General features: G+C 43.0%; 1 protein-coding gene across 3 annotated transcripts in view; it reads left to right on the forward strand.

The window, feature by feature from the left end:
• The window catches only part of YLPM1 (YLP motif containing 1), an 83463-nt gene that overhangs the window by 42262 nt on the left and 23273 nt on the right, over nucleotides 1-17928 (forward strand). For 2 of the 3 annotated variants that reach the window (XR_011384926.2, XM_051826234.3), the window contains exons 5-11: nucleotides 1702-3819; nucleotides 6351-6471; nucleotides 11748-12165; nucleotides 12281-12373; nucleotides 12892-13087; nucleotides 13561-13679; nucleotides 14877-15031. Coding sequence is in view for 2 of the 3 variants with exons in the window: in XM_051826234.3 (XP_051682194.2) it covers nucleotides 1702-3819; nucleotides 6351-6471; nucleotides 11748-12165; nucleotides 12281-12373; nucleotides 12892-13087; nucleotides 13561-13679; nucleotides 14877-15031 (3220 nt within the window). In the remaining variant the exon portion in view is untranslated. The remainder of the gene's footprint in view (nucleotides 1-1701; nucleotides 3820-6350; nucleotides 6472-11747; nucleotides 12166-12280; nucleotides 12374-12891; nucleotides 13088-13560; nucleotides 13680-14876; nucleotides 15032-17928) is intronic. The other variant, XM_070065276.2, reaches the window with a different exon arrangement.

The raw sequence follows: 17928 nt of genomic DNA on the forward strand, positions 1-17928 counted from the left end.
CTTTCACTGCCTTTTTTTTCCCCCCTTTGGATTTATTTATTTGAAAGGCAGAGAGAGAGGGGGAGAGGGAGAGAGAGAGAGAGAGAGAGAGATCTTCCATTTCCTGGTTCACTCCACTCTCCAGATGGCTGCAAGGACCGGGGCTGGGCCAAGCTGAAGCCAAGAGCCTGGAGCTTCTTCTGGGTCTCCCGTGTGGGTACAGGGGTCCAAGGATTTGGACCATCTTCTACTGCTTCTCTAGGCACATTAGCAGAGGGCTGTATTGGAAGTGGAGCAGTCAGGACTTGAACCAGTGCCCAAGTGGGATGCTAGCGCCACAGGCTATAACTTAACCCACTAGGCCACAGCAATGGCCCCTCCCTTCCTTCCTCCCTCTCTCCCTCCCTCCCTCCCTTCCTTCCTTCCTTCCTTCCTTTTTCAAAGATTTATTTATTTGAAAGGCAGAGTTACAGAGAGACAGAGAGAGAGAGAGGTCTTCTATCCACTGGCTCACTCCCTAGATGGCCAGAACTGCTGGAGCTGCAGCGATCTGAAACCAGGAGCTTCTTCCAGATCTCCCTTGTGGGTGCAGGGGCCCAAGGACTTGGGCCATCTTCCACTGCTTTCCCAGGCCAGAGCAGAGCACTGGATCGGAAGTAGAGCAGCTGGAACTTGAACCGGTGCCCATATGAGATGTCAGCACTGCAGGCAGTGGCTTTATCTGCTACCGTACCACACCCTCCCCCCACAATTTCTTAATGTGCTGCTTTTCCACTCCTCCCTCCGCCCCAGCTCTCCTGACTCTATCTCCTTGCATCACCCGTGCTAAACTCTCTGCTATGTTGGTATGTGTTTCTCTGCCTTTCCTCCAAATGCTTACTTAGCCTGAGATGCCCTCGCCACCTACTTGCCTCATCTCTAGCACACTCTGTCAGTCTGATCTCAGAGGGTTTGTCTTTCAGCACTCGCCTGAACCATCTCTTATTGTGTGAAGCCCTTACTGGGCAGCACCTTTCCTCCTGCCAGAGTCGGCCAGTCTTTCCTCTGTTGCTCTGTTATTTGCAGATCCATGTTAGTCATTGCATCTGTTGGCGCTTATTTATACTTAGGTTCTCTTTGCTCTTGATTGTAAATTCTTTGGGGTCACAGATGACATTTCATTCCTAAATCTCTTGGGTATAGTAGAGTGCCTGATTAGATAAGGGATGTGCAATAAATGTTTACTGAATGAGTGAGTCCATAGGAAAATACATATCTGTGCAGACTTTACAATGTCAGAGCACACTCTTAAGATATGGCTACTGTGTTTTTAAACTTGTGTCAGTTAATCGAGATGTGAGTGCTTGCTCCAATGATATTTATAACCATTCTATATTTTCTTGTTGTTCTATAATAAGTACCCTCAGGGTTAGTTATGCAATTTGTTGATTTATTTTTCCATTTAAAATGAGTGGGCTTTGCTGTCTTTCCTGTGACTTGCTGTAGGAGATGTGTTGAAATGAATTAATAATACTGACATGATTTCCAAAGCCTGTCCTAAGACTTTCTGAGCACTGCCACCCTAACATACTGGTCTGAACATGGAGATGGCTCAGAATTGTTCATGGCTGAAAGAGTCATTGTTGTAAACAAACTCTAAAATGAGAGTGCCTTAAATATTCTTACATGGAGAATTTTTTTCTGCTTTACTGTCTTGAGTAATATCTTTTGTTTTACTTGTAGATTTGATGGTCCTCGAAGATTTGAGGATTTAGGGTCAAGGTGTGAAGGACCGAGACCCAAAGGGCCTCGTTTTGAAGGAAATCGCCCCGATGGGCCAAGACCCAGATATGAAGGTCACCCAGCAGAGGGCACTAAAAGCAAATGGGGAATGATTCCCCGGGGGCCAGCATCTCAATTTTATATTACCCCCAATACATCCCTAAGTCCTCGACAAAGTGGACCACAGTGGAAAGGCCCCAAACCAGCTTTTGGACAGCAACATCAGCAGCAGCCTAAGTCACAAGCAGAGCCTCTTTCAGGAAGCAAAGAACCATTAGCAGACACCAATAGTAACCAGCAGAAGAATTTTAAAATGCAATCAGCTGCATTTCCCATGGCTGCAGATGTAAAGGATGCCAAGGCGGCTCAGTCAGATGAGAATCTAAGCGACTCTCAACAAGAGCCACCTAAAAGCGAAGTCTCGGAAGGGCCCATAGAGCCTTCTGATTGGGACCCGAATTCTCAAAGTGTGGAGACTCAAATGGACAAAGCCCAAGCTGTTACTCAGCCTGTATCTCTTGCAAATAAACCTGTACCTGCTCAATCTACTTTTCCCTCAAAAGCTGGGGGGATGGAGGGAGGAACAGCAGTAGCAACATCATCATCATTAACTGCAGATAATGATTTTAAACCTATGGGTATTGGTCTGCCCCATCCTGAAAACAACCAAGATAAAGGTTTGCCCCGGCCAGATAGCAGAGATAATAGGTCAGAAGGCAATCGAGGCAGCAGCTCATCTTACAGAGGTCCAGGGCAAAGCAGAATGGAAGACACTCGAGATAAAGGACTGGTAAATAGAGGTCGTGGCCAGCCAATCAGTCGAGGCCCAGGGTTGGTCAAACAAGAAGACTTTCGTGATAAGATGATGGGCAGGAGAGAAGATAGTCGAGAGAAGATGAGCAGAGAAGGCAACCGGGATAGGGGGCTGATGAGGCCAGGAAACAGTCGGGAGAAAGTGCCAGGTGGTCTGCAAGGCAGCCAGGAAAGGGGTAGGGCTGGCAGCCGGGAAAGGGGGCTACCTCGGAGGGCCGGTAGTCTGGAGAGAGGACCCCCTCGAAGGGCTGGGAGTAGGGAGAGAGTACCACCCCGCAGAGCTGGGAGCAGGGAAAGGGGACCTCCTCGAGGGCCTGGCAATCGGGAGAGGGGACTAGGAAGACCAGATTTTGGTCGTGATAGAGGTCTATTCCGACCAGAACCAGGAGATGGTGGGGAAAAAATGTATCCCTATCACCGGGATGAGCCTCCGAGGGCTCCATGGAACCATGGCGAAGAGAGAGGGCATGAAGAGTTCCCATTAGATGGTAGAAGTGCTCCAATGGACCGAGAAAGACTTGATGATTGGGATAGAGATAGATACTGGAGAGAGTGTGAACGTGACTATCAAGATGATACACTTGATCCATATAATAGAGAGGACAGGTTCTCAGGGCCTCCATCAAGGTCTCATGATGGAGATCGGCGAGGCCCTTGGTGGGAAGATTGGGAGAGAGACCAGGATATGGATGAGGACTACAATAGGGAAATGGACAGGGACATGGACAGGGATGTGGATCGAATTGGAAGACCCATGGATATGTATGATAGAAATCTGGATAATGAGTGGGACAGAGATTATGGGAGACCACTGGATGAACAAGAATCACAGTTTCATGAACGCGATATTCCGTCTCTTCCGCCTTTACCACCCCTCCCACCTCTTCCACCTCTGGATAGATATCGGGATGATAGATGGAGAGAAGAAAGAAATCGAGACCATGGGTATGATCGAGATTTCCGTGATAGGGGTGAGTTGAGAATTCGAGAGTATCCAGAAAGAGGAGATACGTGGCGGGAAAAGCGAGATTATGTTCCTGACAGAATGGACTGGGAAAGAGAACGGTTGTCAGACAGATGGTACCCATCTGATGTGGAGAGACATTCCCCCATGGCGGAACATATGCCCTCCTCACATCATTCCTCTGAAATGATGGGGTCCGATGCAAACTTAGACTCTGATCAAGGCCTTGGAGGGGTGATGGTTCTCAGTCAGAGGCAGCACGAAATCATTTTGAAAGCTGCACAAGAACTGAAAATGCTTCGGTAAGTTGACTCCTTAAGATCTTTTCTTTTTACTCAACACCACATTCGGTCTGCTCTTTTTTAAAGTGAAATGATGTATTTGAATGGAATCATTTTACTTCAAGTTCTTATATACTTTTAATTTCTCATCATCCAGTGCGTTTTAGGGTTAGCGTGGGTTTGTGGGAACAGTGTGAACTATAAACCTGTGCCCCGAGACGTGAGAAAGGCTTGCTGTTCTTGGCCTTTGTAGCTGTGCTGCTGCCCTGCCATGCCTGCGCATGCTTCAGGTGTCAAACTTCCCTTTCCAGGCTCTGGATTTCACAGGCCCCGTGCATAACCTCCGCCTGTTCCAGGAGGCAGTTTGCTCTTTGGTATTAAATCTGCTAGACTTTATATTCACTAATCTTTGATTATAACTTTGGAAAGTGCTGAATTTTTTTCTCTGTTGAAACTGAGAGTGATTTACTTTCAAGCATCCTCAGATTTGTTTAACTATTGATACTTTCTTTTTAGTTATCTTTCATTATAACCAGAGTCAGATATTTTCTGCTTGAGGCTGTTACTTGTTTGTTCATAATCAGATATTTTCTTTGAGAGATGATGAATAAAATTCGAATTTCTTGACTTACAATCAACCACATATAGGTATCTACATAATGTTTCCCAGGTAGTGGCAATAACAACAAAGCTAACATTTATTGCATGCTTAACTCTTCTAGGAACTGATCTAAGTGTTTATATAACAACCCATTAAATCCTTAAACCAGCCATATCCCAGGAGAGGAAGTTGAGAGTCAGTGACAACTTTTAAAGTAGTTTTTTTTTTTCTTTTTAGAAAATAAGCTAATGATTAGGTTTTGAATCAATTCAAATGTATTGTGGTACTTTCATTTTTCTATTTCGGTCTACATTTGTGGATTATGCCATAGAAACTGTAATAGAAACTTTAGGACTAGAAAAGTATGAGGAAGGACACCTGTAGGTAAAGACAAAAAGGCCACTTGCCTTAGTTAGTAAAACAGGTTTTGTCACTTCCGGAGAATATAATCTGAGAGGTTTATTCTTCCCAGATTACTCGTGAAGAAGATGTGGAAAGCACGTCATAGGACGTTTAGCTGCTGCACTGTTCTCTTCTGAACTGTTGATACTTCTGATTTGACACCTACTGTGTGCCAGGCACTGTGCTAATAACTTAATGTATATTGTCTCAACGCTCCTTTCTCAAATCTTTATATCTCAAAGGCCTGCAAAGATAAGTGGTATCATCCCCACTTCACAAAGGACACTAAGGCTCAGAGACGTTACGTCCACTCTGCCAGTAAGTGGCAGACTCAGAATTTGAACTCTGTCTGACTGTACGATCTGTTATTTATGGAGAACATCAGGCTGATTGGCGTTGCTAACCTGCTAGGGTTTCTTTTCTTTTGAAATTTTCTTTTCATCCACTATTGCTTTGCATATAAATGCTGGGTAAAAGGTGCTGCTTCTTCATCATCCCTTTTTTTAAAAACTCTTTCTAGGCCACATGAACACAATTAAAATAAACAAAGAGAGAATAGTGGTCATAGTTGAAGAGAGGTGGATTATGTTGCTTTGGGGTACAGCTGTAAGGACTATCACAGGAATGTGATTTACATGAGGCCGAAAGCAGTCCTACATACTTGATTCTCACCTTATGTCTGTTTGGCCCACCACACTGTACAAAATGTAAGGAGGAGTTCTAAAAGGTCTGAGGAGGTTGTAGAGATTTTAAACATGTTTCAGATAGGCATGGTAAGAAAAAATTAAAGGAACTTAACCAGGATTTAAAGAAAAACCTGAAGGTTTACATAATTAATTAATGTTTAGAAATATGAAACATTGTTGTTAAAGCTATAGACTAACATTTGTTCTCATTTACAGCAGGGTCCATGATATAAATATCCATAAGAATCAGAAATGTAACAAAAATGAGTGAAAGTGGACCAGCTGTAATCGGTATAGTGTGGTGGGGATTATGGAAACTGCTTATCTAACATGGGCAGCTTCTGCTCCACTCATTGTTGGCATGTGGGCATATAAGCCTATTATTACCAAATCTCTTCAGAATTGGAGTTTATATGTAAAATATTTTGTTTAATGAATAAGAGCAGCTAATTCAAATTTATAAAATTAATGTGAAAGCCAAGTAAAAAACCTTTTCTGGACCATTTTGCAATCTTTGGTCTAAAGAGTATTAAAAAAATAGTAAGAGAGCTTTTGGTGGGATGAAGGAAAAACCTGACAAGTAGATGATACATTAGAATAGATGTTGAGGCCAGTTGTAGAATCCATCCTGGAATATCTTCAGTAATTGATAATTATATATAGGTCATATATAACTGATGAATTATCTGCATAAAAGCAAAAGTGTTACACAGAGGTGTTATCAGGCACTGCTTAGGATTGTAGGATCAGGTTTTTAGGTCTCTTTTTTTAAGGTTTGATATTAACTGTAGACATTTAGGACTTAATATGGAGTAAATGGAGTAAACATGTCTTATGTGCAGTGGCAATTTTATTGTTTACAGGGAACAGAAAGAACAGCTTCAAAAGATGAAGGACTTTGGGTGTGAGCCACAGATGGCCGACCACCCACCACCACAGGATTCAAGGTTGCAGAACACACCTTCAAGACCCACCATGTATCCGGTATGGGAAAAGGTGTTCTCAGAAAATGAGACGGTTTCTACTCTGTATGTTTATATGTTGTTTGATTCTTTTTTACATTACAATAAGTGTAAATTTTCTCTGTGGAAAGTGTACATTTTGGTAAAGTAAAAACTGGTAATTGACCTTTGACCATCTTGTAGGTACAGTCAAAACTACGGCAGAAATGCTGCTTTTCCCAGGTTTTGCTGAGTACACCAGGCACACCTGAATTGCATGACTTCATGTTCACAGAATTGTATTGTTTTCCTTATAAGTTTCTATGTCCAAATAGGCCTGTTTTCCCCTCTCTGCAGGGCTAGATGTGAGCCTCTTAGTGATGCTTATCCGTTTAGGCCACTAGCTCTTCAGCAGGGGAGGAGATCAAACGTCACACTCCAGTCCATATGCTAGTACTGTTCACTAAGTTGTGAAAAGGGGTGCTTATGTTTTGTTTTCTTTGATTTTTTTTTCTAAAGATTTATTTTATTTATTTGAAAGACAGTTACAGAGAGGGGTAGAAACAGAGAGAGAGGTCTTCCATCCGCTGGTTCACTCCCCAGATGGCCGCAACGGCCAGAGCTGCACCGATCCGTAGCCAGGACCCTCTTCCGGGTCCCCCACACAGGTGCAGGGTCCCAAGGACTTGGGCCATCTTCTATTGCTTTGCCTGGCCATAGCAGAGAGCTGGATTGGAAGAGGAGCAGCTGGGACTAGAACCAGCGCCCATATGGGATGCCTGTGCTTCAGGCTAAGGCTTTAACCTAACGCTGTGCCACATGCCTGCCCAACTGGTTTGGGCTTTTTGTTTTTCTCATTTGTGATTTACCTTTAAGCCAGTGATAAGCTTTAAAAAAGATACCATGCAACTGATTTCATGACAGCACATTAAGGGGAACAGCCACTGCTGAGCCGTTTTTCCAAGCTAACTCTTCCTTTCTCAGTGCTCTCTTCCAACTTGTCTGACATGTCACACTCAAGCACAGTGTTGACATCAGTGACTGCCATGGTGACGTTGAGTCCCCGGATCCTGTCTCCTGACCCTTGTATGCACACGCAGTGTCTCTCTAGATCTGTCTCCTGTCAGACTCAACATGCTCAGAATGGGCTCAAAGTCATCTCCCATCGAGCTGTTCTTTTTCCTCACTGTCATCTGGTCACCATAATTCAACATGGCAGTCAGCCCCATGCTCCGTTTACCACCTTCTTAATATTGCTGAGGTATTTTCATCCACTTCCCACAACCTCAGTTCCAGCCTCGGTCAGTTCTTGCCAAGGTTACTTCAGGAACATTCTCATTCATCTCTGTCCATCTCATTCCACTGTCAGAGTGAGTAATGTATATTAGTGGCTGTTCTGAGTCTGAACTAGTGGCCAGTAAACTGAAAACAAACCAGAAACAATGAACTTAAGAGAAATGGGAACTAAGTGTTTGAGTCAAGCTTAGAAGATTAAAATATATTTGGAGTTTCAGTGTTGAATGGATGGGACCTGTCTGCCAAAACATGCTACCCATCTCTTTAATGCAAATTTCTCTTGGCATTTGGTGGTTGCTTTTAGAAAACAAATGTGGGGCCAGCACTGTGGTGTAGCGGGTAAAGTCGCTGCCTGCAGTGCCAGCATCCCATATGGGCACCGGTTCTAGTCCTGGCTGCTCCACTTCCAATCCAACTCCCTGCTATGGCCTGGGAGGGCAAAGGAAGATGGCCCAATTGGGAGACCTGGTAGAAGCTCCTGGCTCCTGGCTTCAGATCAGCACAGCTCCCACCATTGCGATCGACTGGGGAGTGAACCAGTGGATGGAAGACCTCTCGCTCTCTCTGCCTCTCCTTCTCTCTGTGTAACCTTTTTTTTTTTTTTTTTTTTTTGATTTATTTGACAGGTAGAGTTAGAAGGTGAGAGAGAGAGAGAGAAAGGTCTTCCCTCCGTTGGTTCACCCCCCAAATGGCCGCTACGGCCAGAGCTATGCCGATCCGAAGCCAGGAGCCAGGTGCTTCCTCCTGGTCTCCCATGCGGGTGCAGAGATCCAAGGACTTGGGCCATCTTCCACTGCCTTTCCAGGCCATAGCAGAGAGTTGGATTGGAAGTGGAGCAGCCAGGGCTTGAACTGGCGCCCATATGGGATGCCAGCACTGCAGGTGGCGGCATTTCCCGCTATGCCACAGCGCCGGCCCCATCCTTTTAGTTGCTTTTTTTGGTTTCTCAGTGCTTATGTTATTTGTTGATCCTACCCTTGCCACAAACTACTGTTGTCAAGCAGACAACTGAAAGGAATAGCAGTCCAGGGGCCATCCGCCATCCCGAGTTTGTTTCTCATACTGGAAGGTTACTGGTTTTGTAGATGAGATAGGGAGTAGAAAGATAATTTATAGCTGACGTTCTTAAGGAATGAACATAATAATTATTATAGATTTTGTTTTGTTTTAAAGATTTATTTATTTTAATTGAAAGGCAGAGTTACAGAGAGGCAGAGGCAGAGAGAGAGAGAAATCTTCCATCTACTGGTTCACTCCCCCAATGGCTGCAACGGCCATAGCTGGGGCAATCTGAAGCTAGGAGCCAGGAGCTGCTTCCAGGTCTCCAATTTGGGTACAGGAGCCTAAGCATTTGAGCCATCTTCTACTGCTTTCCCAGGCCAGAGCAGAGAGCTAGATCGGAAGTGGAACAGCCGGGACTCGAACCAGCATCCATATCAGATGCTGGCACTGCAGGCAGCTGCTTTACCCCCTACGCCACGGCACCAGCCCCTTGTTTTTGTTTTAAACTAAGGACCCCACACTCAGAAATTCGGTTGGTTTGGGGTGGGCCTGAGACATTTGAGTCTAAGTGGATACTACCCTATTTTGGGGTAAGGAGAAGAAAGAAAGGGTGTGGTGCATTGTTGGAATAGATGATAATGTTGAGAGCAGTTTCTTTTTCTCTTCCTTTTTTTCTGAGTGAGAAAGAGATCTTGGATCTGCTGATTTACTCCCCAAATACCCACAGCAGCAAAAGCTGGGCCAGGCCAAAACCAGGAGCCTAACACTTCACCCAGGTCTCCCTTCTGGGTAGCAGGCACCCAAGTATAGCTATTGTTCCCCAGGGTGTACATTAACAGGAAGCTGGATCAGAAACTGAGGCGGGACTCCATCCCAGGCACTCTGATGTAGGGTGTGGGCATCTCAAGCAGCAGTTGTACCACAGTACCCTCCCTTCTTTTATTCCTTCTTCTAAGCAACTTTATTTAGGTGTAATTCATATGTCATACAGTTCACCCAATTTAAATGTAGACTTCAGTAATTTTTAAAAATTAAATTCAACAAGCAGCTGTCACAGTTATAAACCACTTTTAGAACATTTCATCACCCTAGTAAGATCCCTCTGCCAGTTTGCAAATTAATCCTTATTCCTGCTCTCAGTTCCAAGCAGCCCTTACTTCGAGGTTTGCCTTTGTGGGCATTTCATGTAGATGGAATCATGTAGTATATGCCCTTTTGCATCTGTTTTCTTTTACTTAGCATAATATTTTCAGTTCATTCATGTGATGCATGAATCAATATTCTGTGTCTCTCTCTCTTTTTTTTTAAAGACATTTATTTATTTATTTGAAAAGCAGAGATGCAGAGAGTGGGGGGTCTTCCATCCCTTGGTTCACTCCCCAAATGGCCACAATGACTGGAGCTGGGCTGATCTGAAGCCAGGAGCCAGGAGCCTCCACCAGGTCTCCCAAACAGACACAGGGGCCCAAGGATGTGGGCTGTCTTCCACTGCTTTCCCAGGCCACAGCAGAGAGCTGGATGGGAAGTGGAGCAGCCAGGTCTCAAAGCATCACCCATATGGGATGCCAGCACTACAGGCGGGCGGCTTTACCTGCTCCGCCACAGTGCCGGCCCCTCTATATCTTTTATCACTGAATAATAATGCATTGTGTGTATATACCATATTCTGTTTATCCATTCATCAGTTCACAGACATTTGGGTTGCTAAATAACTGATGTTTGTATGCAATTTTTTGGGTGGATGTATGTTCTTATTTTTCTTGGACAAATACCTGGAAATGAAATCACTGGGTTCTTTTCAGAATGACAAACCATTTTCCAAAGTAGTGACACTATTTTATATCCCCACTAAAAGTCTAAGGGGGTTCTTCTCTCTCCACGTCCTCACAATCATTTGTTTTTATGTGTCTTACTACTTAGATCCATTCTAGTCAGTGTAAAATGGTACCTCAATATGGTTTTAACTTACATTTCTCTAGTAATATTGAGTTTCTTTTCATGTACTTATTGGCCATTAATGTATCTTCTTGGTAGAAATAACCCTTCAAATCTTTAGCCTATATGTATATTTTTATTGTGTGTCTTACTGAATTTTTAGAGTTTCATGTATTCTGAATTCAACTATTTCATCAGATAAGAGATTTACATAAATTTTCTACCTCTGTGTTTGTGGCATATCTTTCCATTTTTCTGATGGTGTCGTAAGCACAAAGTCTTAAATTTTGAATGAATCCAATTTATTAATTTTCTCTCTTATAAAATATTTATTTTATTGGGGCCAGCACTGTGACATAGTAGACTAAACCTCCACCTGCAGCACCGGCATTCCATATAGGTGCTGGTTCATGTCCCAGCTGCTCCTCTTCCGGTCCAGCTCTTTGTTAATGGCTTGGGAAAGCAGTGGAAGATGGCGCAAATGCTTGGGCCTCTGCACCCATGTGGGAGGCCTGGAGGAAGCTCCTGGCTTCATGGCTTTGGATGAGCTCAGCTCCGGCCATTGCAACCATTTGGGGAGTGGATCAGCAGATGGAAGACCTTTCTCTTTGTCTCTCCCTGTTTCTGTGTGTAACTCTACCTCTCACATAAATTTTTTTAAAAATATATTTATTTATTTATTTATTTGAAAGGCAGAGTTAGAAAGGTACAGAGAGAGGGAGATATCTCCCATCCACTAGTCACTCCCCAAATGGCTGCAATGGCCAGTGCTGGGCTAGACTGAGGCCAGGAGCCTAGAACTCCATTCAGGTCTCCTACATGGGTATTAGGGACCCAAGGACTTGGGTCATCTGCTGCTGCTTTCTCAGACCTATTAGCAGGGAACTGGATTGGAAATAGAGCAGCTTGGACTTTAACCAGTGCTCATATAGGATGCTGGCATCACAGCTGGTGGCTTAACCCTCTATGCCACACTGCTGCCCCCTAATTTTTTTCTTTTATGTATCAGAACCTGATTTTAATTTCCACTTATCTGTAAAAAATTGTGGCATGCTCATCCACTAAGCTATTTGCTCTGTTCTCTAGCCTCCAGGATCCTATAGACCGCCCCCTCCTATGGGCAAACCACCAGGTTCGATTGTAAGACCCCCTGCTCCACCAAGATCATCTGTTCCTATGACCAGGCCTCCGGTCCCAATACCTCCACCTCTACCACCTCCACCTCCGCCTCCGCCTCCTCCTCCAGTGATAAAGCCACAGACTTCAGCTGTGGAACAGGAACGCTGGGATGAAGATTCTTTCTATGGGCTGTGGGATACAAATGATGAACAAGGATTGAATTCAGAATTTAAGCCTGAAACAGCATCAATTCCATCTGCTCCAGTATTACCACCCCCACCTATTCACTCTTCCATTCCACCTCCTGGCCCAATGCCTATAGGTATGCCACCAATGTCCAAACCACCACCAGTACAGCAGACTGTTGATTATGGCCATGGTAGAGGTAAGTAATGGTAGTATTTGGGGTTCTGTAGGAATTGTTATTCTTATATCTTAAGCTTTCACTGTTTCCTTAAGTTTCACTGTTACAACATTTTATTCTTGGTTTTGTTTGCCAGATATATCCTCTAATAAAGTTGAGCAGATACCCTATGGAGAAAGAATAACTCTACGCCCAGATCCACTACCTGAAAGGTCAACCTTTGATACAGGTAGGATTTCCAGAGAGAATAGCATTTTTTTTATTTTATTTTTTAAGATTTATTTATTTATTTGAAAGTCAGTTACAGAGAGAGAAATCAATCTTCCATCCACTGATTGACTCCCTAAATTTCCTGAACATCAGCCAGGGCTGGGCCAGGCTGGAGCCAGGAGCCAGGAGCTTCATTTGGGTCTCCTACATGAATGCAGCGGCACAAGCACTTGGGCCATCTTCCACTGCTTTCTCAGGCACATTAGTAGGGAGCTGGACCAGAAGTGGAGCAGCCAGGAATTGAACTGGCACCATAGTGCTAGCCCCAAGAGTAGTATTTTTAAATGTTTTTGGGCCTAATTATCACATGAATTTCCTTTTGGTAAGATTTTCAGGGCCTTCTTTTAGTATAGCTAAAAGATTGTTACTGAATTTAGGACAGCAGTTTATACTAGTTCTAAAGCTAGATTTGTATTTTTTTGTTTTTCTTTCCAAAAAAGGGATACAGTTCTTGTTTTGTACTAATTGTTTTTGTAGAGCATGCAGGCCAACGTGATCGTTATGATAGGGACAGAGACCGTGAGCCTTATTTTGATCGTCAAAGTAATATTATAGCAGATCATCGAGATTTTAAAAGAGATCGAGAGACACATAGAGATCGAGACCGGGATCGTGGTGTTATTGACTATGACCGGGATCGATTTGACAGAGAACGCCGACCCCGAGATGACAGGTATGCTATGAAAACTGCTAGGTGTGCAGAGTACCAGATAAATGAGTTCAGCAAAAGTTAGTGTATTTAAGGGAAATGTAGTTGATAACCTATTCACATGCATATGTGTGTCTGATCTGGAGAGAGAAGAGCAGTTCTGGACCAACTTTCAGGAAAGTAGGTATCTGAGTTTTACTAGTTTGAATTCCAGAGGGTTATATAGGAAATGAAGATAGTCAGAAAGAAAAGGAAATGTTATTGTCAAATTTAGAAGCATTCATGTCTTAATTAGTAGGTAAAGGATTTATCTTTGAAATTTCTGAGCTTTGTAGATGTTTATGTAAAGTAGATATAAAATAAAAATCAAAGCAAAATATGGACCATGTAGAACAACTACCCATAGAGAAAATTGGGCAGATGATGGTGTTGTATTCTGAAACATAGACCTCTGTATATTTTCTGTACACCAAACAATTTCCTGTTTTACCTTCTAGGACTCAGTCATATCGAGACAAAAAAGACCATTCTTCATCCAGGAGAGGGGGGTTTGATAGGCCATCCTATGACCGGAAGTCTGACCGCCCAGCCTATGAAGGGCCATCCATGTTTGGAGGTAGAGTGATATCTATAATTACAAGGATGTTAAGCATGTAAAGAAAGTTGAAGCATAATTTCTTTATGGTGCTTTTTCTAAGATTAATTTGTTTATTTGAAAGGCAGAATGAGAAAGGCACATCTTCTGTCCGCTAGTTCACACCCCAAATGGCTGCAATAGCCAGGACTAGGCCAGGCTGAAGCCAAGAGCCAGGAAATCCATCCTGGTCTCTGACATGGGTGGCAGGGGCCCAAGTACTTGGACCATCATCTGTTGCCTCCCAGGTACATAATCGGAAACTGGTCCAGAAGCAGGATAGCCCTCAAACTTGCACTCAGATACGAAATGTTGGCATTGCAAACAGCACTTAACCCACTGTGCCACGACACCAAACTCTTTTTTGGTGCTTTTTCTGATTGATTCTATACCATGCACAGCTTTCCATATGTAAACCTATTAGTGGCTCTGTGACTTTTAATTGAGTGGATAAAATATAAGACCCTTACTGTTGGATGCTTTGGTTGCTTTTAGCTTTTCACTGTTACCAATTTTACTTAACTAGAAACTCATACCTATTTATAGGAACAAGCTTTCGTAAATTGATGATGCTTGTTCTTAGAACTATAAAGCAGAGTTTACAAAACTATTGTCACATGTGGACTATCCAGCAGAGTATTTATTATTCTGTGTTCTGTTGCTTAACTGTATTCTTAGATTTAAATATTTATTTATATGAAAGGCTGTGTCACATACACATGCGTGTGCATACACACACACACACACACACAATCTTTGATTTGGTTCACTCTCCAAATGGCCACAAACAGCAGTGCTGGGCCAGGCTGAAGCCAAGAGCCAGGACCTCCATCTGAGTCTCCCACAGTGGGTGACAGGGATTCAAGGTCTTGAGCCATCTCCTGCTGCTGCACATTAGTAGGGAACTGTATCAGAAGTGGAGTAGCCAGGACTGGAACCAGCATTCTGTTAGAGGATGTGGTGGTGGCTTAACCTGCTGCACTGTGATACCCACCCACACCTTTTCTTACATTTTGTACAAGCAAGGATGAATTCAGTATTTTGTTTGCTTGAAATCATAGCTAAGTCTTCTCGTTTTCTTGATTTTGGTAGGATTATATTAATCTTTCTCTATTTAAGGTTTAAAGTGGCCCTCAAACCACTAGACTTAGTAATTTTGTTCAACTGCTGGAATTCTAGGAGAACGAAGGACTTACCCAGAGGAACGAATGCCCTTGCCAGCCCCTTCACTAAGCCACCAGCCTCCTCCGGCTCCCCGGGTTGAGAAGAAGCCCGAATCAAAGAACGTGGATGACATTTTGAAACCACCAGGCCGAGAGAGCAGACCTGAGAGAGTGAGTCCTATGGAGTTGACCAGTGTACTGTAAATCTGAAGATAAGAGGTCTTTATAGAGCTTTTCTTGTGTGCTGTTACTATTTGGCTACTTCAACTTTCCTGTGGTTGCTGTTTGCATGCTACGGTAGTCCCCCCTTTTCCACTGTTCTGGTTTCCATAGTTTCTGTTAACCCACAGTCAGCAATGATAATATTATACAGTTCCAGAAATAAGCAATTCATAAGTTTTAAATACACGCCATTCTAAGTAGTGTGATGAAATCTTATGCCATCTTGCTGTGTCCTGCTTAAGAAGTGAATAATCTTTTTTGTCCCTCTTATCTGTACTGTATATACTACCCACCTATTAGTCATTTAGTAGCTGTCTTGGTTATCACATCAGTTGTCACCGTATCTCAGTGCTTGTGTGTAAGATTCACTATTATCCTTGGTTTTAGATTTCTCTTGAGGGACTTGGAATGTATCCCCCATGGATAAAGGTTTACTACTGTATGTCTTCTACCATATAAACTTCTGGTTTATTCCTATCTTTGAATGTAAAATCTGTCTCCTGTAGGAAAAAGATTAATTGAGTTGTATTTTTTTATGCAGTCTGACTGTCTCTGCCTTTTGACTGTATCGCTTAATACATTCACAATTTTTATATACATATAATTGATTAATTTAATTTTTTTTTTGAATTATTCATTGCAAAGTATATAGAAATACAGTTGGTCTTTGTGTACCCACCTTACATTCTACAACATTGCTGAACTCATTTACTAGTTCTAACAGAATTGTGGTGAATTCTTGGGATTTTTCTGTATGATAGATCATGTCATCTGCAAATACAGTTTTACTTCTTTCTGTGAAGAACACCTGCTTCTGGCTAGAAGTTCCTGTACAGTGTTGGACAGATGTGGCGGAAGTAGGCATCCTGCTCTTATTTCTGATCTTACAGGGAAAATGTCTTGTCTTTTGCCATTAATTGTGATGTTATCTGGGATTTTTAGAGATGCATTTTATCAAGTTGAGAAAGTTCTATTGTTAGTTGTGAATGTTTTTACCATGAGAGGAAGTTGGATTTTGCTCTGGGTAAAAGCCAACTTTTTGTATCAGTTCAATTGATAACTCCTTTGTTTTTGTTTTTTAGTCTGTTGATATAGTGTATCATATTGGTTGATTTTTGTATGTTAACTTGTATCCCTGAAGTAAATTCTACTTGGTCATGGTATTCTTTGTTTTTTTCTAATATTTATTTATTTGAAAGGCAGAGTGACAGAGAAAGAGAGAAAACAAAACAAAACAGGGGATCTTGCAGTCACAACAAATGGCCACAACAGTCAGGTCAGGGCCAGGCTGAAGCCAGGAGCAGGAATACAGGTGGCAAGGGCCCAAGCACCTGGACTGTTTTCTTCAGCCTTCACCAGATGCGTTGTCAGGAGTCTGGATCCTAAATAGAGCAGCTGGGACTTGAACTGGCACTCTCATATGGGATGCCAGCATCATAAGCCACCACTTAACCCACTGTGCCACAATGCCAGTCCCAATGTGTCTATTATGTGTTGGTAGGTAGTTTACTAGTATTTTGTTGAAGGTTATTGTATTCATATTCATAACACATAGTTTTCTTGTGATGTCTTTGCTTTCTGTATCAGGGTAATGCTGGCCTTATAAAAAATTGGGAATTATTACTTCCTCTTCTGTGTTTTAGAAGAATTTTTGAAGAATTGGTGTTAATTCTTTTTTTTTTTTTTTTTTTGACAGGCAGAGTTAGAGAGAGACAGAGAGAAAGGTCTTCCTTTTTCTGTTGGTTCACCCCCCAAGTGGCCGCTAAAGCTGGCACGTTGCATCCGGTGCGCTGCACTGATCCGAAGCCAGGAGCCAGGTGCTTCCTCCTGGTCTCCCATGCGGGTGCAGGGCCCAAGGACCTGGACCATCCTCCATTACACTCTAGAGCCACAGCAGAGAGCTGGACTGGAAGAAGAGCAACCAGGACAGAATCTGGCGCCCCGACCGGGACTAGAACCCAGGGTGCTGGCGCCGCAGGCAGAGGATTAGCCTAGTGAGCCACGGCGCCAGCCAAATTGGTGTTAATTCTTTAAACATTTGCTAGAATTCAGTAATGAAACCATTTTGATCTGGGCTTTTCTTAGTGGGTGGTTATTTTTATTGGTAATTCAATCTCTTCACTTGTCAGAGGTCTGCTCAGGTTGTCAGTTTCTTCTTCAGTCAGTTTTTAAAAAAATTTATTTATTCAGAAGGCAGAGTGACAGAGGGAGAGACAAAGATCTTCATCTAATGGTTCATTCCCCCAAATGGCCATGACAGGGCAGCCAGGAGCTCCTCCTGTGTCTCCCATCTGGAAGTCATGGGTCCAAATATGCAGACAATCTTGAGCTGCCTTCCTAGGTGCATTAGCAGGAAGCTGGATTGGAATAAGAGCAACCAGAACTCAAACCAGCATTTCAATATGGGATTCTGGTATCACCGGCAACTTCAGCTTAACCTGCTACACCACAACTGATATGGGATGCCAGTGTAGTAAATGACTGCTTAACCTGCTGTGCCACAACACCAGTCTCTAAATTTCCCTTTAAATGCTGTTTTTAGCTTTATCCCATAGTTTTGGTATGTTAGGTTTTCATTTTCATTCATTTCAGAGTATTTTCTGGTTTCTCTTTTGATTTCTTCTTTGACTCAATGATTATTTAGGAGTGTGTTGTTTCACTTCCACATATTTTTTAATGTTCCCTATTGTTCCCTACATTGCTTTCTTTTTTTTTTTTCTTTTTTTAAGATTTATTTGTTGGACCCATACTGTGGCATAATGGGTAAAGTTGCTGCCTGCCCTGCTGGCATCCCATATGGGCACCCATTCGAGTCCCGGCTTCTCCACTTCTGTTGCAGTTTCTTC

Source organism: Oryctolagus cuniculus, chromosome 20 (genome assembly GCF_051225735.1).
Source record: "Oryctolagus cuniculus isolate XC-2025 breed Fujian yellow rabbit chromosome 20, ASM5122573v1, whole genome shotgun sequence".
Classification (NCBI taxonomy): domain Eukaryota; kingdom Metazoa; phylum Chordata; class Mammalia; order Lagomorpha; family Leporidae; genus Oryctolagus; species Oryctolagus cuniculus.